At 42.4% G+C, this 23,167-nt stretch overlaps 1 protein-coding gene across 3 annotated transcripts in view; it reads left to right on the top strand.

The window, feature by feature from the left end:
• CCDC18 (coiled-coil domain containing 18) overlaps nt 1–23,167 on the top strand; it is a 1,360,824-nt gene that overhangs the window by 1,235,039 nt on the left and 102,618 nt on the right. For all 3 annotated transcript variants that reach the window (XM_078646342.1, XM_078646344.1, XM_078646343.1), the window contains one exon: nt 10,385–10,887. In XM_078646342.1, coding sequence (XP_078502468.1) covers nt 10,385–10,849 — 465 coding nt within the window. In that variant the 3' untranslated portion in view covers nt 10,850–10,887. The remainder of the gene's footprint in view (nt 1–10,384; nt 10,888–23,167) is intronic.

Below are 23,167 nucleotides of genomic sequence, written 5' to 3' on the forward strand. Positions count from 1 at the left end.
ACTGTGCACTCACATGAGCACTCCTGCCACCCTTACAGCACAGAGGGTTAATGTGCCTGCTACAAAGAAGGTGTACCATGCAGATCAAAGAACTGAGGGGCATATGTTCAAGGAAGTTGCGGAGTGAGGCGTTTAGCAGTCATGGGTTAAAGCCTCTCTCTGCCACTTCAGAAACGGAAGGCTGTACCATATTTACAACAATATGGTGCAGTCTTGCGTTTCCCCTTAGCAGTGTAGTGCCAACGCAGACACCATTGCACCATAGTTCAAGGGTGTCTGGGTGCAGGGAAAATATTGTTTATGTTCAGGAGGGGGACCTTCCTGTACTTAAACAATCTTTAAATGCCATTTGTCTCACTTCCATGTGTGCTGCTTAATGCAGCACACACAGAAATCACAAAATGGATGTTTTTTTAAAGAGTACAAATACAAGGCATTTTGCTTTTTCCATGTGTGCTGCACAAGGCACCAGCTTAAGATCAGGTTTTCCCTGTTCTTAATTTTAACGCTGCCTCACTTTTACGCTGCCCTTGTAAATAGGGCGCAACATCAAAATCAGTGCCTGTTGCAGTGGAGCGCTCACTGCAACACCCACTGACCACCATTTCACGCTAAGCAGAGTATGAAAGAGGGCCGTATTTACAAGGCAGCGTTAAGCCAAGTTAAGTGGCTTAACTCTGCCGTGTAAATACGGCAATGCCCCTATCACCACCACCACGTCGTAAAAAGTGACGGTGTGGTGTCTATAAGTGCTTGTACATATGCCCCTGAGTATGATGAAACTATGAGTAGCACTATAAAAAAAATGTATATGTTTGCCAGAAAGGTGCTATAGAGAGATGAGGTGCATTGTTGGTGAGTGGTAGTGAGGGAATTCATGGAGAAGGAGGAAACACTCATTGTTTTGAACATTATTTGCCGGATATGGCCAGGGATATGCGGGTGGCGGTCAATTATGTAGTGTACCAGATTCCAGAAATTTCTGTCAGGTGGTGGGGGGGCCCGACATTTAAAAAAATTAAGCTGGGGGGGCTCAACATTCAAAAGTTTGAAGACCTCTGCTCTAAACTAAGGCATTGTCTGAAATCAAAAGTGACCTTTTGTCCAGTTCTACCAGATCTTTTGGCTCAGACTCTGATCAGAGCTTGCCACCACTCAGAAATGATTGGGGGGGGGGGGGGGGGGGCATAATTTACCCCCACATTATATTGATGACAGTTTATACTTGGAGCTAAAGGAGGCGAGTGAGCTAGGTATAACGTTTATACCTCCAATGCAAGAGAGTGCTTCCTTTGAGGGCAAAGTAGGTGCTAGAGCTACAGCAAACTGCCTTTGTTGAAGTCAAGACAGATGTCCTTACAGCGATTTTGCAGTATCGGTCAGCTTCATCGGAGCCCCTGCTCCCATTCAATGAAGCCCTTACTTACAACTTGAATGATGGACTCCCGGTAATCCAGCACAGAGAGATGTCAACCAGCATTTGAAGCACGGCCCCCAATCAGTGCCTTGTCGGTTTAACTATTTATTTATTTATTTTTTATAACCAATTTTATTGATTATTGATTTTTCAGAAAGATACACAGTAAGACGAGATCAACAGTCAGCTCAGAGCCCATCGCATATGAAGAACATAGCATCCGTAAGGAGGTGTACATGCTTGTAGTAAGCAACAGAAACAGAGAAGCACCCACCACATCCTGCAATGGTCAACCAAATACATTAGTCGTCTATCGCCCCCACCCATTTGCCACATGTCTCGGACATCCCCATGTCTCATACAGGAAAAGTATGCCAGCTCGAGAGCCATCTAGCCCATCGGTAAGTCTCAGGAACGCAGTTGTGGGATGAAGAGGTACCTCCCATCCTAGGACCTCGGTGAGTTCCCCTGTTAACAATTCCCAACAGCGTGTGATGACAGAGCACTGCTATACCATATGGAAGAAGTCAGCCTGTGGGTGTTGGCAGCGTTGGCAAGATGCTTCAGCACGAAGCCCGGTGTGGTGAAGGCGCAGCGGTGTAAGATACGCTGTGTGTAGATAGTATGTTTGGATCAAGCAAAACCGTGCTGATACTGTGATTAATTTAGGGGGCCTTTAGCGTGTCTTGCCAGTCGGCAACTTCCAAGGGCCCAAACATCCCTCCCATCTGTCCCTGAGTTGTGAAAGTGTGTTGGGGGTGTTATTCGCAAAGGAACGATAAATACAGGAAATCCCTCCCTTCCCCAGATTGCCAGTCATCACCTGAGCCTCAGGCGGACTGCATTCAGTATTCAGGAATAGACGTACCCTCTGGGATGTGTGAGTAGAGTGTGTGGCGCAGCTGCAGGTAGTGATAAAACTGTGAGTGATGTAGGGAGTACAGGTTCTGAAGATCCCGAAAGGTGCGCATGCTGCCCCCATTCCAGATTTCTCCCAACTGTGAGATCCCTATTAGATCCCATGCTCTGAATCAGGATAGACCGGCGACCCCACCCCCAGCTGGGCGCCCTGCCAAAGTGGAGTGCATTGGGTCAGTTTGCCAGACCAGTGGGCGTGGCGCAGAGAGGCCCGCCAGGCCAGAAACACTCCACGTTTGACCTCGGGTAGGGTTCTAGGGACGGCGTTTCCGTACAGCATCCCCTGAATCTTGGGCAAGCCAAGTGTGTGCAACTCTAACCGATATGCCGGATCCGACCAGCCCCCGTTAAACCAGTCATGCAGGGTAAGGAGCCAAGTGGCTAGATAATAAAGTTAAAGGTTTGTCATCCCCATACCACCATCAAAGGGGGGATCCAACACTGGGCGAGGGCCAACCGGGGCCTCTGACCCCCACACAAGAATTGGATGACCAGGCTGTCCATTTCCCGGAACCACGCACTTGAAAAGGGGAGAGGCATGTTCTGAAGCATATAGAGAAACCTGGGCAGTATCATCATTTTGAATAGGGCGATGCGGCCCATCGGATTCGACGGCAGTGCCTGCCATCTGAGGAGATCAGCCCGGGCTTTCTTCACTAAGGGCGTTACACTGAGCGCCCAGGCGATGTCAGCGAGGAGGGCCACTCATATCCCGAGATATTTGAAGGACTGCCGCCGAAGGGGAATCGTGGACTGCCACTCGAAGCACTCTCTCGAAAGGTGAAGGGGGACCAGAACTATTTCTTTTTTAAACACTTAGATTACCAGGATTCCAGCATGGGTCAGTGATAGGCCCCTGTACACTCTTTTCATTCTATGTGTCAGTTATCCTATTGCTTATGCACTCTATAGCTATATATAATTTTTAAATTACGTTTTTGAATTTTAGTTTTGAACCTGTACCCTTCCAGGCCTTGAATAATTATATCTGTTCTTTTCTTTCTTCTTACTCTTAGTCGAGTTTATAGGAGCAAAGTGAATGTTTTCCTTTCCCCTTCCTCCCCATAAATCAATTCACATCATTCATACTAAACCCCACCATTCCGACATTGATGAAACTTCCTGGGATATCTTATTTTGCATTTAAATGTGTTTTACCATTATAATCCGGGCCACTGGAATTATGGAGTGTGTGTCCGCGGCGGTTTTTGCATAATTATGAATTTGCCACATAATCCACCATGTGCCACGTAATCTACAGATTTTAACAAAAATAAACGTGTTTCTAGCTCAAACGGTTCAACAGTTGTACTTTATGCACACCGTGTAATATCGAGTTTGCTGCATATTGTAGTTTCTAGCATCTTTGTTTAATGCGGGCAGTATATATTCCGATGTGTCTGGGCTCTCATTTTTGGTATTTCCGATATCTGGATATGGCGGTATTTGATACAAACATGTTCGTAACATTTTGTGGATGAATGGATTGGTATGCTAAATTAATATTTTCTCTTATAAGTCATTTTATAGCAAAAAGTAAAAACTTATATTACACGGTAAAGATTAAGTGCTTCTTTCTGTGTTGGGATCTATTTTATTGACATTGAAGTGCCTGATCTCTGAGATTCCAGCTTTCTGTGCTTTTTCCCATTGTAGATTGTTTTGGATAGGCTCTGGCAACCTTTTGTTGTCCCATAACTGGATGTACGAAGTAAATATTTTCTCCTTTTCGAAGCTATGGGTGCTTGTTCTGACTTTCATCAACCAAAGCATGAACTTTATAAATCTTAAAAAAAATATTTAGGATGGCTAGATTTAGATAAAAAGATATCTAACTTCTTTAATTTGAGTCTCTGGAAAAATGTAAGGTCACAAATCTTATCTTCTAAGGGAACAGTAAGGACACGTGATAGTCACCCCTGGATAGTACAGAGGAAATTCACTTCCTCCTTTTTGTTAGTTTATCGACAGCTGGCTTTGCTTTTTAGGTCTCGCCTACGCAGCACGCATGCGCTGCATAGGAAGGAGACCTTTAGCCATCAGCAGAGCTTTTCCGGCAAAAACGTGCACGTGTTGCATTGCTTCCAATGGCAATCCGTGCACGTCTAGCCATTTCCTTGCGGGAGCTCGCGGCGCCATATGGTGGCGCCATATGGACACACGCTCCCGCAAGGGAAACGCTGCCTGCTCTCTGCCGCTCCCCCTCACCCCCCTACTTGCGCGAGGCGCGCGCTTGTTTAGGCTGCTTGTGTCTTCGCTGCTGCTGTTAAATGTTGCCTTGTGCTAGAAGACTTCCTGTCGCTTTGTGCAGCAGCTATAACCTCTGGGCACACAATGCAGCTCCTTCTATGTCTCGGCCCCCACAGCTTCCCCCACCCCTCAACAGAGAACCAAGCCCAGCACGTCTCGCTCACTGGAAAGACCCATGAGCAATCTTTAAAGAGCATCTTCTACCTGCGCGGGATACGGCCTGGCCAGCTTCTCTTCTTCTTAATGAGACGCACTTCACTTTCGTTTCTGTCAATGCTGCAGCAGTCTTGTGGTTCGTGTGATGTTTTCCATCGGTCTGCGGGGCAGACAAGCGGCGGCGCCCCTTGTTTTTCGGTGTCATTATCTACTACGTGGTTGCAGGCGGATTGTAGCGTCCTGGTGAACGTAGTGCGAAAGTGAGTACCGAATTCTGTTCTCATCTAGTTTGGCAAAGTACGAACGTGCGCAGTGGGCGGGGTCGAAACTGCCGCCAAGATTAGGATAGTCATAATCCCTATATTTTGTGCATCACTTTTGTATTCCAGTGATAGAAAAACATATGGCACACGTTCAGGTGCTTCCACCGGTGCCAGCGCACTTTTCCTTCCAGATTGGCCTTTGAGCGGGACAGCCGCGGTGAGGGAGATGGGCTTCAGTGCTTGGGGGCAGAGGGCGGGTTTGGACACATTCTTAAGTGCATTAAAAAAATTTCCTCACACTGTCCGTGCACCTCAAGATCTTAATTCTCTCTGCGAGAGAAACGCGCTCTAGAAGGGGTTGAACCGGACGCTTGCTCCAGATGCTTGGCTCGTGCTCAGCTCGAGGTCCTATTGAAACTTGGAACCCAAAACGAGCAGAGCCTTCATGTGGTCTCTGCCTGCCGCCCACGCTCTAACCTCGTGTGCCAGGAATTCAAGACAACCATTAGCCTTTGATGTAAGCACGTGGAAGAGAAAAATATACGTATCACCTAGTGGCTGAATTGCGCAATAAGAAACTAGAAAACCTGGGATCGGTTCCGTCTTCCTTGCTTAGGCAAATTATGCAATCATGGTTAGATATCTTATTTCACGGTGCCTACTTGTTGCCTATCAGAGCACCCTGAAATACACGAGTTGGCGATGTGCGCTGTTTAAAAACTTCTTATTGTGTTTAATTTAGTTGTCTCTATTGCGTTGCTTTATCTATAATAAGGAATAAAGGAGACATAGTGTAGAGAGGACAACTGACGTGAATCTTAATTCACTAATGGCATTGTCGCTATGGTGGGGAGGGGGCATGAATGTTTCAAAGTTCAAAAGCTTCACTTTTGAATAAATGCCACCAAGTGCATAATCCGATATAAGATCACACGCTTCGGCATATATTTTGGGAACTTTGAAGAGACCTTATGGTGTTGTTATGTTTGTTACATGGTTTGCCAGGCAATCTTTGTCATGACTAGAGCCAAGACAGACCCTTAGCTTGGATCTCCTCATTCTTTTGTTGGCTTTCTCACTTCTAATGTCGAGACAGGCGTGGATAAGCACTATATACAGACAGGTCGAGAGATGAGCACACACAGACAGGTACATAGATTACCCTAAACTGAGAACAAGAGACACAGTTCAGGGACTGTGACCCTCACAAGGGGATCGCTCCCAAGCCATGCTCTATATCCTTCACAGGGTGTGCCCAGTGCTTAATTTGTAAAATAATAAGTGGTCCAGAAACCCATGGCCGCAGCTATTAGATGTCTCCACGCCGAACACCAAGGAAGAGAAGACCTGAATCCACCGGAGACCTCTTTAATTCACCGAGTAGACCTGAATCGACCGGAGACCTCTTTAATTCACCAGAAACTAAATGCACCTTTATCTCACTCTGACAAGTTCCTGCTTTCTCTCTTGATGGCAGATGATTTTTAATCTTTCTCTTCCTCCATCTTTCCCATTTGTGTGTCCCGCTTGTGTGTTTCTCGCTCTTGCGAAATGTCAGATGAGGAAAAATTATTGCCGGTCCAAAAAATGATTGCCGTGGCCCCCACCGGCAACCATCGACTCAAATTAAGCACAGGACATGTGGATTCTGTGTTGTGCATGCGTTGATTAGTTTGCCATTTCATTGTAATTGCCCAAGCACAGACTTTCTTCTGGGTTTTCTGCACTAAGTCCAGCTGTATCTTTCTCCTTTGATTGCACTATCTCCCCGGTACAGCAGTTTATTGCTTAGATGAGAAGGCTTTTTGCATCTGTTTGTTTTTAGTGGTCTCGTGTGCATTTTCTTTTTATTCTATAACACTTTCAATTGTACATTTTCTGTCTTTGCACTATAAACAACAGTGCTTATATTATCATGGCTGCCTGCTATTCTACTGATGTTGGTCTCTACCTAGCCCTAGTCCTCTCCCCGCACCAGCAAACGAAACTAGCCTGTTTTCACGCTGCTACAGCATTAATACAGCATGCCCCCCTTTTATACAGCCACCTTCTCAATATATCCTTAATAATGCACTCAAGGTCAATGGTCACACATGCGTGCTCGTCACCATTACACCTGCCATGTCCCGCCTTGGCACCCTTGCTCCAGGCATGCCACCCATTTATCTCATAAGAAACAGGAATGATGCCCGACCCCTCGTATCTTAGTATGAACCTAATTGGATAGGAACCAAGCACAACTTTATGAAACCTGGTAAGGTACTTTTATTTATACCTATTACTTCTGATTTTTTAAGAATTATTTTTTCAAAGAAATTTTGTTTTTAGCAGAAATAGATACACAATTTACACAATATCTTACAATTTTGACAAAAAACAGATCAAAACAATATCACAATAACACAGAACAGTACACATTCACAAAAATACATTTCATCAATATTTGCAAAATTTATTCATATGTATAGACAAACCAAGCAATGTGAAACCAAGAGCAGAAACAAAAATGAATGTGTTACAATCGATCACTCAATGATATCACTGGCTCTTGTAAGTATGCCGACGCGTTTCAGGTTCGAATAGTGAGTTTTCGAACCCTCATCAGGGCTTTGTTATTTGTCTGTGTGGGACACAAAAAAACGATAAAGTTTTATTGAAAACCTATTTGCCTCAATAGAATAGCCTAATTATTTTGGGAATCGATAGAGAAAATACCTGTGTATTTCAAGCAGAACGTGTTTTCATTTATACACCTGGGGAACGATGCTTCAATCTTTACTTCTAAAGTAAATAGAGCATGGGCGATGTTAGTGATTTTGACTGAATGCCAATAAAATACTTGAAGTACTGAAGAAAAAATTCCTTAGTTCAACCTACCTCGATGTGCACCATCCGGCGCCTCGTGGAGGGAGGAGATTGCGGTAATTATGATAGGAAACCTAATTAAAAAAAGAATACAGTTGTCGTGCGGTCGTTTAAATGTCATATCAGAACCATATGTCTTCGTTACACTGGCCCCATACCTTGTGTGTGTGTCCAGATTTCCGGGCTATTTTCGAACTCTTGTATTCAATGGCACTCTGTTTAGGTAAAACAACCTATTTAAGAAAATAAGGGCTAATCAGAACTCGAGAAAAGGACTGCTGGAAGCGTCTGTCGGTACAGACATCCAAGTAGTCTCAGGGGATAAAACATACCTGAAGCGGCAAATGGATTCAGGCATGCATTGCGGCGCCCTCGGGGTGTCCGTATCTTCCTCTTCACTCGATGCACACTACATATAAATAATACAAGCCGGTGAGGGGCAATGAATTATGTATGCAGGCACTGTTATGTCACGAACAGATTGCCAGCAAAACGACGCGTCCATACCTGAATGTACGCGCTTTTTGACTTTACTTGGTGTCTTGACCGTCAGGCTCTCACTCAAACGCTTAGCAAAATGCGGTGGCCATCTTGGTTGTTTTAAAGGTTACGGTTTTTCTTAAATGTGGGCATTATGGGACATGTAGTCCCGTATCGCTATTGCCCAAGATAGTTTAAAATAACTTGAAAATTGGAGTGCCATTAACGTTGTATGCAAGAGGATTCGTCTTGAAGTTTGGAATGCGAGTGAACTCGTGCATCTGGGCTGACTCATCTTTGTCTCGAAATCATGACAAGGGGCTCATACTTACAAGAGCCAGTGATATCATTGAGTGATCGATTGTAACACATTAATTTTTGTTTCTGCTCTTGGTTTCACATTGCTTGGTTTGTCTATACATATGAATTAATTTTGCAAATATTGATGAAATGTATTTTTGTGAATGTGTACTGTTCTGTGTTATTGTGATATTGTTTTGATCTGTTTTTTGTCAAAATTGTAAGATATTGTGTAAATTGTGTATCTATTTCTGCTAAAAACAAAATTTCTTTGAAAAAATCAGAAGTAATAGGTATAAATAAAAGTACCTTACCAGGTTTCATAAAGGTGTGTTTGGTTCCTATCCAATTAGGTTCATACTAAGATACGAGGGGTCGGGCATCATTCCTGTTTCTTATGAGATAAATGGGTGGCATGCCTGGAGCAAGGGTGCCAAGGCGGGACATGGCAGGTGTAATGGTGACGAGCACGCATGTGTGACCATTGACCTTGGCAGCATTATTAAGGATATATTGAGAAGGTGGCTGTATAAAAGGGGGGCATGCTGTATTAATGCTGTAGCAGCGTGAAAACAGGCTAGTTTCGTTTGCTGGTGCGGGGAGAGGACTAGGGCTAGGTAGAGACCAACATCAGTAGAATAGCAGGCAGCCATGATAATATAAGCACTGTTGTTTATAGTGCAAAGACAGAAAATGTACAATTGAAAGTGTTATAGAATAAAAAGAAAATGCACACGAGACCACTAAAAACAAACAGATGCAAAAAGCCTTCTCATCTAAGCAATAAACTGCTGTACCGGGGAGATAGTGCAATCAAAGGAGAAAGATACAGCTGGACTTAGTGCAGAAAACCCAGAAGAAAGTCTGTGCTTGGGCATCATTCCTGTTTCTTATAGTCTAAATGGTCCAGCTCTTCCCTCAGTCCCGCCAGGACCTAACTCCTTTGTTTTATATACCCATTTATCTCAAGCATCTTGGCTCATTTCATATCGACTTTAAATAAAAAGTGTACGATTATTCAAAAACTGTTGTGTGTGTGGGCATGCTAATAGGGGATAATCTGCTGCATGGCTAAACTTATAAGGTCCCAAACGCGAGACCTATTGGCTATGCCAATGCTTGTTTATTATTATGTCGAAATGTAATCACGATAGATGTGAGCTTGCTGAGACCCTCTTTCAACTGATGCACCCAATTAAGAAGAGTTTTACATTTCCAATTCTTTTAATTTCTTTAACATTTTCTGTTAGCTTGTTCTCACAATTCAGTTTATTCATTTTTTCTGTTTGATATCTTCCAAATTAGTTTGTTATAATCCTGCTTCTCTACAATGAGCTGTTCATATATCAGTTTTTATTTTCATTTTAGTAGTTGCATATTTGTTGAAATGTATGATGTGTAATGTATTGTATGCTTTCTCTTAACTGTAAGTATATACAAGTTAGTTGTTAGCACATAATGAGATGGATTACAGTCATTCAAATGTGGATGCCATTATTGTTTCTGGTTAGAATTTTATTGTTTTGCATTAAAAAGATTAATGAGCCACATAATTCAGAAACTGATTTGCTGCAGTGGGGCTCGTTGGCACAACTATCATTTTTCTAGGCACAGATTCTAATTTGAACATTTGACCGTAACTGTCATTTGTTTTGAACGTAGTATTTAGTGTTAAAATATGTTTGTTTCAACTGTCCTATCTCACTTAGGCATCATGTTCTTTTTTCATCTACAGGAATCTGAAATAATAAGATTGAAAGCAAGAATTTCTGGCTATGAAAGAACAGCAGAAATCAACCAGTTACAAAGTGCGTTTGATTCCTCTCCTCAAAGGTTGGCTATTTTTAACATACAGCATCTTATGTCAGGCTCAAAATACAGGATGCTTAGGCGTTCTATAAGCGCCACTGACTTAAGTATGAGAGACGACTATGAGCCGCTAAGTACTTCGCTATGTACTTCTACTGACGCGTTGGATGACTTAAAACATATACTGCCAGAGCTGGAAGCAATTAAGAACAATGAGGAGGTCATCGTAAGAGGAGAAGATATGCAAGAGTCCACGTTCAATCCTCTCACCTACACCATAGATGAAGATGCAGCAGATGTATCTTCTGGTGGTGGGGACTTTGGAACACTTACCGGAATGCTAAGATATATTACCACAGAGATGAAAATAACTGAAACGTCTCTTGTGTAAATATCTTAAAGAATATCTGATACAAAGCAAAGTAAAAGGTAAATTGTGTCTGTAAGTTTGTCCATCAATGTTAATGAGATCAGTCAGTAGACACTGCGTATACCCTATATGTTAAGTTTGCTGTAGCTTGATCTTTTAGCGTTGTTTGGGAAAATCTTTGTCAGTCATGCCCTCCTTCTCCATGTATCTCCTAATTATATTTGGGAATTCTGTGGTATATTCAGGTTCATCAGTTGATCATCTCGCCATCTTCTAATCCATGCAAACTAGCATCTTTAGCCAGAAGGGGCCATACTTCTACATTCCTAATCAAAATTCTTCATTGTCTTGGTCTAGCTCCTTGAAATATCTGAAAATGACTGCTCATTGCAAAGTACAAATAATTATGAACAGTGATGACTGTTTTATTCTTTGGACACATCTTCCCCACTATTTTGAATTTAACAAATGGTTCAAGGGAATTTAGAGAATGTAAAATACATTATTTACAGAAGGGTGGAAGAAAAAATTTCCAGAGAATCAATAACTGTTTGCTTAGTATCTTGCCTAATATATTTACAGTAGAAGTTAGCTGGTAATATTTAGTAACGGTTTGCCTGCTTTCTCCGATAAGAATGTCATAAAAGATTAAATAGATCAAATGTGTGAGATAAGGAGACAAGTTTGAGCTTTGATAATGCATGCAAAATATACTATGATGTATATAAAATTGACATTTTCCATACCGCTCTTAAGTGAGTAGGAAGTTTAAACTCCATACGGTATACCACTGTTTTAAATATGCTATTTTACAGAAGTCGTTTAGTTTGGAGATGAGTATGCTTAGTACTTTTGTTACCATATGCTTTGAAGTTCACAGAGGGGCAGCCCCACCAGCAGGAGGGCCAAGGCATACAGTGGGCAATCCTTTGTGTTTCAAACAGATCCACCAGCAACAGCGGAGAGCCATGGATGATAACAAGCCGTCTTTCCCTCTCCCGGATACCGTCCGCAAGAGTCATGCCAGCAGCCCCCCTAGTTAGGCTGAGCCCTAAGTCGCCCTAATTCCGTCAAATTTGCTCCATCTAGTCACTTGGTGATCCATTGCAACTGGGCTACTAGATGATAGTTCTCAAAATCCAGTACACCCAAGCCCCCCTCCAGGGTGGGCCACTTAATGACGTCCAAAAACCCTGATGGTGTCCACTATCCTATATAAGTTTCCCGACAAGCAAGTCCAGCTGTCTGAACCGCCCAGCAGTATCCACTTGAGAAGATGAGTAAAGATGAGTAAAGTAAGGTAAAGTAATAAAGTAACCAAGGTAACATAATCATCTTGGTGAGCGTGATCTGCACCATAGGGGGAAGCTTCAATTAACACCAAAAAGCCATGCACTCAGGTTAAACTCCCACGTGTCCTCTAGCTTGTGGTAAATTTGTATCCCCAGATAGCGAAAGGTGTGGGGGCCCACTGGATGCCCAGTCCTAAGGAATGAGGTCTTGCCAGCCCCAAGCTCAGAAGGAAGACGTAGTACTTGGTCAGATTCACCTGCAGCCCTGAAACCCTGCTAAACTCCTGTAGAATTATAACATGTATGAGACATCATTCTCCATATTTGACGTATATAACAGCAAGTCGTCTGCATAAAGGGAAATATTAGGCTCAACCCCATCCAGCACAATAGCTTTACCCCAGCCTCTTTCCCTGCATGACCCCTCCAAGGATTTAATGGCAAGCACAAACAGCAGCAGAGCCAACTGGCATTCTAGCCTTGTACCTAGATGACCCTATAGGAGCGGGAAACACGACGACCCGTCCTCACCCTGGCGGTAGGGCCAGTGTAGAGCACGCGTACCCAGGCAACTTCCAACCCCATTTTAAGAATGACCCCTTCCAAGTTCGACCAGCTACCTGTGTCGAGCTCCGTTTCAAGGTCGATTGATTAAAGTCCCATATGACCCTCACCCTGCAAAGATGGAGCATACATTAGCATACTTTGGGAAAATGAGGGGCCCCTGTCCAAAGGATACTACCCTATCAAGGAAATAACAGAATTGGAAAACGGGAAAGACGCACCGGGCTCAGTGCTGGATAATAATAAAACTCATAGCCCGTAGACCATCATTCAATCCAAGTACTACAAACAACATGTGTAGAAAAATATATATTTTTGATTTATTATTTTCTCATTTTTTGCATACTATTTATCCATTATATCTAACAACAATTGATTAAGTTACATGTATACATAAACAATAAATATCAAGCATAATTAAGTCTCTCTTGTAGTGCACAAATCCATTTTACGAAAAAAGAATATTTTTGTTAGACCACTGAACAGTATATTGCAAATGACCCTATGTGTATCAATAACTACAGTTGTTGTACTCAGTTGACAATCAGTATACAACAAGAAAGAGAGAAGAACAGATATGATGTTGACTAGGTCATTCTCTAAGCATTGGTTTCAATTGCTGGCTACCATTAGCATATACAGGGGGAGCCGGTTCAGAAAGGTATTGCATTGTGGTATAAAGCGTTTGCATATGCTGGAGCAGTCGCATTGCTAAGATCTTTCATAAAATCTTAAAGTCCATGTTCAGCATGGGCAGTGGTTGATATGCCATGGCAGATGCTCCTCGTACTTCCATCTTAGGGAGGGGGATCAGCGTCTCATTCCTGGTTGAGGCAGGCAGTGCCCTTTTCCAGGGCTGCGGCATATACAGCAGCCAGTCTCAGTGCAGACACCCCAACAGAAGTAGAGTAAAACTCCGCCGGTAGGCCATCCGGCCTTGGCCTCTTACCCCATGCCATATCTTGTAGGGCCCATTTAATCTCTTGTGGTGTAACGGGGACTCCCACCTCCTAAGCAGGTATTTTGTGGAATCGCGAGGGTATCAGAAAGGTCCCCCGTTGCCTCCTCGGGATCCTCAGACGTACTCCCATAGAGTGTCGTACAGTAGGTAGGTAAGTATTTATTTGTTGATTAATTAAAATCATTACAAGCAAGGAAAGATAAAAGCAACCGAATAAAACAAGCATATACTATACACAGCGTTATTAGCATATTAAAGTGATCCTCCAAGAATACGTTGATAGATGACCATTCCATCAAAACGTTCATACATTACGCAATAATTAAAAATCCATAAAACTTACTACAGTGCCTTATAATTCCCCCAAAAACTATTATAGCAGCATTTACATAAAGTGACTTGTGTTGGCAATTTGTAGCTATATTTCATGTACAAACGATACTAAAGTGCAACATTAATATATTATGCAATAATTAAAATACATAAAACTTACTAAAATGCCTTATAATTGCTCCAGGAACTATTATAGCAGCATTTACATAAAATGACTTTTGTTGGCAGTTGCAGTTACAAATATAAATTTTAGCTGTATTCCATGTGCAAGCGATAATAAAGTGCGATGTGCGCAACTATATTAAAATATACTCCCAGTCCCTTAAACTAGCTTAACACTTTGCATCCAATGAACATTAAATTATGTTTCTTACGTAGTTTATATCGCAATACAGTTATTTACCAGTTCTACTCCTTTGAGTTTCTTCTCTGCAATAATGATAAACTTAACAAAAAGATAAGTAAGTTTAACATTCGCCCCACTCAAACAGGTGATAATTGCTTGTCTACATGTTCTAATTCCTAATTCATTAAAGATCGGTTTTAGGATGGACTTCCGAGCATCTGCCAAAGCTGGACATAAGGTTACTATATGAATTATTGTTTCATCCCTTTGCCTACAAAGCCTGCAGATGCTCAATGACCATTGATTCTCCCATTTTGGTATGCCATCCTTTGTCGGATATCTTCCCAACCTTAAGTGCATGAATTTATTCTTAAACCTTGGTTTTAAATGATATGCTAAATAGGGTTGAGGCATCAGCTTACCAAAGGAATTAGCAATTGACCAGAAATTATTTCTTTTCCTTAATTCTTCCTTGTCAGCTATAATCGTTAGTAGTGCGGCCATTTGATTCATTTCTTTTTTTAAAACTACTTTACTCCTCATTTCATCTGCTAAATAAGAGCAATCAAAATTACATAGGCATTCAGTTAGGTACAGCTGCCAGTTTTTTTAATATTCCCCTTCTGAAATTTCGAGCCAACAGAGCTTTGCTGAAGATCCTTCCTCCGAGCGGGCTAATGATATTAAGGACTTCAGAAATACTGATTGACGCGCCACAATTTGGTTTTTCAATCCAAATTCCAATCTTATGTCTGCTTGACTGATATATTTAGGGATTTTAAAAACAGCTTTATAAGTTCTAATTTCTATATCGTCGATCACTTTCGCGTCTTTGCCCCGAAAGATGAGTGAGCAATAGTCCAAAGATGGAATTAACTTTGCTCTCATCACCTTCATCAGATGATCATAATTAGGGCATAATAATTTGTCTCTTAATTTCCTAAAAGCAAATGCAAGAGAGTAGCCCCTGGCTTCCAGGTTATTAAAATGTTGTCTAAATATCAGTCCCTCGTCAAACGTGATCTCTCTTAATTTCCTAAAAGCAAATGCAAGAGAGTAGCCCCTGGCTTCCAGGTTATTAAAATGTTGTCTAAATATCAGTCCCTCGTCAAACGTGATCCCAAGATATTTATATGATTTCACATTTTCGATTACCAGGCCATTGATATCCCACTCCTTAATCCTCTGTTTCCCTTTTCCCATAGTCATTATTTTTTATTTTATTTTTATTAATTGTTAGTCCATTTTGAGTGACATAGCCATTTAAAGAGTCAATTAACCTTTTTAACCCTATTTCTGTTTGGCTCAATAAAATGGTATTATCTGCATATTGCAGGTATTTAATTTCTTGACCATGAATAAAAGGCGAATGTGAATTACTATTTTTAAAATGAGCTGGCAAATCGGCCATAAAAAGATTAAAAAGGCAAGGAGCCAATACACAGCCTTGTTTCAATCCCACATTCGTATCCAATCGATGGGTCATATGCTTTCCATCGCCAATTTTGATCTGCACCCAGGTGTGGGTGTATAAAAGTATAATCATCTTTAAGAGAGATTCCGGAATACCCCAATTCCTTAACTTCCCCAGAGAGTATTTCGCGGCACAGAATCAAAAGCGGCTTTTAGATCAATAAAGCACACATATAATCTTTGCATCCTGGTTTTGGCTCTCTCACCTAATAATGTTAATAAAATCAAATTGGTATGGGTAGATTCTCCTATTCTAAACCCAGTTTGAAAATTAGGGATAAGATCCTCCTTTGTGGCTCAAGCCTCTAGCTCTTTCAACAGGCAACTAGCAAACATTTTTGCCTCTACATCAGTGAGCGTAATTAAACGATATTTAGCCGGATTATCCTGTGGGCCACTCTTATATATTGGCTGAATAACACTCCCATGCCAAGATAGCGGAATAAGACCTGTTTAAAGAACTTCATTAAACAGAAGCATTAGCAACTCCGGCCAGTTACTTATATCAGCTTTAAATATTACATTCGGGATACCATTTGGACCTGGTGCTTCGTTGGATCTAATCTTATTTATCTCTTTTTTTACTTTATCGAGCGACCAGGGCCCCAAATCCACTCTACATTGAGGAGGGAGAATACAACCCTCACTCCCTCTATCTATTACTTTATGCATATCAATTGGACTTTTATTGAAACATTTATCATTATCTAGACTTTGGGTATCTATTTTTTTAATGAAGAAGCTCACCCAACTCACTTCATCAACATTAGCACTATTGCTTCTATTATTACCGTTCTCGATGTCATTAATAATGCTCCAGAATAACCGTAAATCTTTAGATTTACAAGCATGATGGACTTTTGCCCATGTTAATTCATAGAATGCTTGCTTAGCCCTCCAGATTGCCCTTTTGTATCTCTGTTTTAACTCTCTGATTTTAAGCGATGCAGTTTGAAGCTATAGCCTATTTTTATTCCGGTACAGTGATCTTATTTCTTTATTAAGCTTTCTTTTTTGATATAGTAGATGAGAAGAATACCATGCTGGTTTCTTAGGATTTAGCAATATGCCATCGGTGGGCTCATTTCTAGCAGATTTAGCCATCAGTTCGTCACACAAATGTGCCCATAGGTCAACCATAGATTTACCTTCATCATAAGCAGCATGGACATCCTTGATTAAACAGTCAAGCACACTCAAGATTTTATCCTCAGTATTATCATTCCATGTTAACCTTTAAAGATTAAAGGATGTTGGAGCTTTTACTAGAATCTTAGTTTCTGGTAAATGGTCTAGATCAATATCAAAATTGATCACTTGTGGATTGTGATCACTTTCAATCCTTGGGGCAATCTCATAGCTTTTTACTAATTTATATAATTTCTCAGACATTATAGTATAGTCTATTACAGAGGAGCTATCTGCTTTGTTAAAAGTCGGGATATTATCAAGGTCATGCATAATCTTTAGGTCGTACTTTTTAAACTCACATTCTGTCCATTGAGCTAACCATTTTGAGTCAAATGTCTGCTTTCTAAGTGCAGCAAAGTGCATATTAAAATCACCTGAAATAATAAATACTGAATCCAAGTGCTCATAATATAAAGTTTTTACCATCCCCCATAGCTGAATAATTTGGGTGGATCTAACCTTCTTTTTGCAACTTAGATACACATTTATTAGAATAATTGAGTGACTTGCTATTAGTTTAACACACTGTAGCCATTTTACATGAAGGTCAATTTCAAAGTGAGAGGCTTTTAGTTTTGCTGATATATATATAGAAAGACCACCACATGGGCGACCTGAGTTGGCTTCTCGTGTTGCGACATTACAGTATTCATCATAACCTATAAAAGGTTCTTTTGACATGGTCCAGGTTTCCTGAAACATTAATATACTAAAAGCCTTCAAAAAATCAATTACATATTGGTCTTCGATTAATGATTTTAAGCCATTGGTGTTCCAGGAACAGAGAATCAAAGGATTTGATAGACATCAATCCTTTGTTTCAAAATGATGTTTTGTTAAAATTCCTGGAAGCCAACTCCAATCATCTACTAACTCTGGGACTTTCTTCAACGCCTCACAAGTTCGCAAACCGGGCTGGCTGCTCCTTATCTTGATGCCATATGCTAAATTCAATTCCTTAGATGCGCCTAACGCATTTTTTAAAACTCTAACCAGTTCTACTATGGGTTTTTTTTTGTCATCGATTTTTTGAATAGCCATAGCTAATTTTTTATCATCCCCTTTTGGTTCATTTGGAATTAGCAACATTGGGTAGCAAGATGCTTGAGCTCGCCAGACTTTAATGCCCCATTTCTCAAATACACTACCGTTCGCCATTATTTTGTCAACAATTTCCATATTTAAGCAAGTTGTAACTGTTATTTCCCTATCACAATTTTCACTTTCTTTCTTAAACTCCACAACTTCCAGATCCGTGGTTACCACATCTTTAAGATCTATAATAGCATGTAATAATTTCAGGATGTTACCGCGGTTTAAAATGTCATGTGGGCCTCTAGAAGTGTTTTGGGGGCTGAAGGCTACTTTCCTCATATCGGTCGACAAATTTAAATGCTCAATATTATCTTTCTCAATTATAACTGGCGGGCATGAATTATCCTTAACGGGCATAAGAACCCTTTCCGTCAGCAGATTGACTTCTTTAACTTCCTCTATTAATCGCTCTTGTGTCCCATAGAGGACCACTTGATCTGCTCTATTAACACCTTGCTGATGAATGTGATTTACTAAATTCTGATTAACAATATTATTTTGTGCACCTTGGTCGACCACTACTTCATTACTCGGTTTCCGGCTTAATTCAGACCCCAATTCATTGCTCATACTACCCACTTGACCATTAGAGTCCACTAATTTCTCTATGTGACTAGATTGCACACTATTGACTACCACACTTATCGATTGGTCTGATGCTTTTTCTTTTATTCTTATTGGAACTTCGCCTATGAGGCCAGAACTAAATTTGGGATCTGCGTCCCCTAGTTTTTCAATGTCACACTCCATTATTTGATTTACCTTTACCTTAAATCCCGATTTCTTATTGGGCCCAAAAATCGGGAAATATGATTTCGTTTCAGATTCCTTTACTTTCCAAAGTTTAGGATCATCACTCACTTTCTTACTAATAGATTTTAATTCATGTGCTTTCTTATTGTGAGCTTTCCTTAACCTTTTCCTAGCCCTTTTCGAAAGATTTGTTGGTTTTAATGGGCCGCTTGAATCTTGACGTTGATTTGAGCATGACGATTTCATACTACTTGAGTCATCGATTGACCTTAAAAAATCACTAGTCACACCTTCCATTACCAAGCTATCATTAATTATGTCACATTCGAATTTCGGATAAGGGATCTCAGTTACTTGTGAGTTGCTATCATACTTTACATGTGGCAACTTATCAGCGTCAATTAATCTGCTTAAATTATTTGAATGTACAACGATTTCATTACTACCATGCACATTTCTACCCGACAGCAGTTTAACTTCTTGCACCATGGAACTTACTATTGAGGGCAAATCAGAGATCTTATCAATCAACTGTGCACAGGTACAGGTTATAAATGGACTATCCTTATTTGCTTGCACCTTCATAATCAAGTTGGTCAGATGTAAGAGTTTGGTGTCAATACCCGCCACATGGGATGCTAGCGTGTTTAAAATATCCACCTGAATATCCAATTTGTCTGATTGGAAATTAAGCGCATTAGTAATTGAGCCCATGGTGTGTAAAAGGCAATCCCATAAACCCTGCTCTGTGCTAAATTCACTCCTTTTTGAGTCACCTGGGGATGCCTGAGGGTCAACCTCTGCTTTAGATAATGACAATATATTCACTGATTTAGACTGCCCTATAAGGTCTAAGCTACATTGTTTATGTGTATTAGTAATCTTCTCAGATCTGCCATCACCATGATCGAAAGATGATATATTGATATTAAGGCTATTTTCCATTGTTATACTTGACTGGTCCGGGTTAAAAAAGCTAACATTACCACCTTTAACTGAACAACCAATTGGGCTGGATAGTGTGTCCTATGTAATTAGAATTGGTTCACTGGGACCGGCCTTGAGAGCTAACTTTCCAACTTCGGTACCAACTTCAGCTCCTAGGTCATGCAAATTATCATGTTTATTTTCGTTCCTAGACATACAAGGAGACAGATCACACACTCCAGACCCCCTTTATAGTCCAACCCTTGACTGATAATTTCGAGATCATCGGCCAGCCGAGTCACCACCTGAGCTACAGGGTCACAGACGTGAATTTTCGCTTGAGCCTGTAACAGACCTGCTACAATTAAAGGATGGGATGGGGGTGCGGGAACAGGTGTCGATACTTTATCTGTTACAGCTTCTTCGCCTATTGCTCTCCTGACCTGATTAACCACTGCAGCATCCAATTTTTCAGGCAACTTAGGTTGGGTCAGATCACTGACTGAGCAACTTATTTTCTCTTTTTTACACAGCGGAGAAGGCAAAGGAGAGGACAATGAACATTCACTAACCCCCCTCACTAGGATCTTCCTTTTCGGAGGACTTCCTTTTATAATTATCTTTGTGATTATCTTTGTGATTATCTTTATCAGACTGAGTTTGATGATACTTAAAGAAGTAGCTCTTTATAGATGACTGTGCTACACATGGAGACCTCATATGACAAGAGTCTTTACTAAGAGAGACGGAAGAGGCTTTTTCCTCGGCTGGGGTGCACAGTTTCTCCTCTGAAAAGGCACTACTTTTATTAATTAATATGTTACCCTCCTGTTCTCTATTATCCTTATCCCTGCTCAGTCGAGTTGATGCTTCCGTAGGAGCTTCTGTTATCTCTGCTATCTCCTCTGTCCTTCGAGTTTGCTTAGAGTTTTGTATAGAGTTTTGTGAACCCCCACGCTGGCAACCGGACCTCATTATTCGTTAGACAAACAAAGTCCACTTCGCACAAAAGACCTCCTCCTTCACTCTCTTGAGTTTGTGTGCTCAGGATCTTGAATTCGTGCAGGTTTGACAAATTCACCACCAATTGCAGTGAGGGCGAGACAACTTCCAAATATTCAATCCCACAGGGTGCACCACTACCACTCCCACTCCACGGAAGTTTCCTCAATGATCCTCACTGGTCAGGCGACAGGGGTCAGAGTACCTCTTAGAGCCCACACACCGCCACTCCTGGCTCCTGGGCGATTCGGCAGCACGCCGACCCCCGTCTGGCTACCGGGAACACGCGGTATACTACTCCGGAAGTTCCTGTTATCAGATCCTGATCCCGCCGCAGCAGGGGGTATGGCAGGGGGAATGGCGGCACAGCCTCACCACAGCCTCAGCCCCCGCAGCAGCAGTTGAAGGCTGGAAACGGTAGCCGGTAACCAGTAGCCGGTAGCTTGTTCCCTGTTCCTGTTTCTCGCTTGTTCCTGTTTGTTTCTGCTTACTTCTGCAGCAACCACCGCAGCAGCCACCCGCCCGGATCGGCGTTCTAGTGACCCTGACGTTTTCCTGCAGCAAGCAGTTAGCAGCTCTCTAGTACACACTAGTGATGAACAACGAAAAATTACACTAGTCGGAGGGAGCAGAGCAAGCACTCTCCTCCTAACTTCTTGTATACCACACTGCAACTGTTACCTTAATGCAGCTCGCTCCCCACAGCTCACCGACTTACCACTCTCCTTCACTCTCCCCCTGCTTTTTTCATCACTGCCTCACCGCTCAGCTCCACTCTGTTCCCGTCCTCCAATAACGGTGGCGGTGGCGGTGGCAGCAAAGCGGCTCCAGCGGAGGAGGCGGCGACGGCTCAAAAATGTGGTGGCGGTTTTGCCTACTTACTTGCCAAACACGTCATACATGTCCGGCGGCTTAAGCGGCTCAAGTGGCTCGGTGGCTAAATCAGCGGTAACCGGTAACTGGTACCCTGCTCAGGTCGCTCTGACCTCCACGCTCACTTACTACACCAAGCCGCACGATGCTTCTGCTCCTCTCCACAGCTATCCACAGCTCTCCACTCTGTTGCAGCTTGCTGACTCTTAACTGGAACCAGAAGGAACACTGACGGAGCACTGAATACAAACACAGCAAAGCCCCGATATCACCAGCGTTTCATGCGTTCACAAGCGTTTCACAAGCGTTTCTGCCTCTGGCGCTCCCGCTTCTTCTTCCACTTCTGCGGTGCGGTAACGGCGTGGTGCGATGTGCCTCAATGCCTCAGTGCCACGAGCACTCTCGACCCGCGCTCAGCTCCGCTTCTACTTCTGCGGTGCGGTATCTCTCGGAGCTTCGGGGTGCTCTGAGGCCACCAACACGCTCGGTCCTGACCGGTACTGGCTCCACTGCAATCCCCCTCTCACTCGGCTACTCCGCTCGACTGCTCGACAACAACAACAGCTCAACAGCGCCACCTCGTGTTCAGCCAGGGACTCAAAGACAATAGAGATCAGTCAGTAGTTATGGAAGAGGGATTGATATCCATTTGGGAGTACACCAGCCCTCTGTCTGGCAAATGCACCTAAGTAATCGGAGACATTCTACTCTCTGGCCGTACAAACCACGTCATCAACCGTCCCGCCTTACTCTCGCTGTCATGGGCTCGGCCGATATATTCCCTCTAACTGTGACACAGAGCTTCTACATGAGGACACTATACTGCTCCCTGGCTTCTGCCAGACATGCCCCGATTCTCGATCAAGGCCAAGTTGATTGTCTATATGTCGCATAGTGCCATCCATCTTATTCAAATTCTGCTCAACGTTTCTCCTGATTCCTACAGACACACCCAGGCAATATCCCCGCATCACCGCCTTAAAGTCCACCCACTCCACAAGTCAGTCCGATGCTGTATCCTGATTACGGTCAAAGTAGCCCGTTCTCGTCTCTCAGCGGCTCTGTTAGTAGGTAATGTCCTCTAGAGCACCGTGGTACAGCAGACACCAAAAGGGAATTGCCGGACATTCTTCCTAAAGGTGAATACACATCAATAGTGGGCTGTGATCAGATATAGTGCAGCCGAGGTACTCTGTGTGCTGGACAAATGGACTCAGTCTGCTAGAGCAAAGGCATTTATCTAAGCTGACATGCAGGGCGTATAGGCTAGAATAGAAGGAGTACTCCCTGGCATCTTCAAACCCCAGCACCCATCCAGTCTCTAAGTCCCATCGCTGGTCTATGAGCAGAAGCCTCTGGCAAAGGCTGTCTAAATCTGTGTCCGACACACAGTTAAAATCACCCCAGAAGCATGTTCCCATTGGTGATTAAACTCAATTACAAGGACAAGTTCGAATGGAAGGTCAGCTGGTCCTGATTCGGAGCATAGATGGAGCCAATCGCAAATTACCTGCCATCAAGCCTCCCTT

The sequence above is a fragment of the Lissotriton helveticus genome, chromosome 1_1, assembly GCF_964261635.1.
Source record: "Lissotriton helveticus chromosome 1_1, aLisHel1.1, whole genome shotgun sequence".
NCBI classification, from domain to species: domain Eukaryota; kingdom Metazoa; phylum Chordata; class Amphibia; order Caudata; family Salamandridae; genus Lissotriton; species Lissotriton helveticus.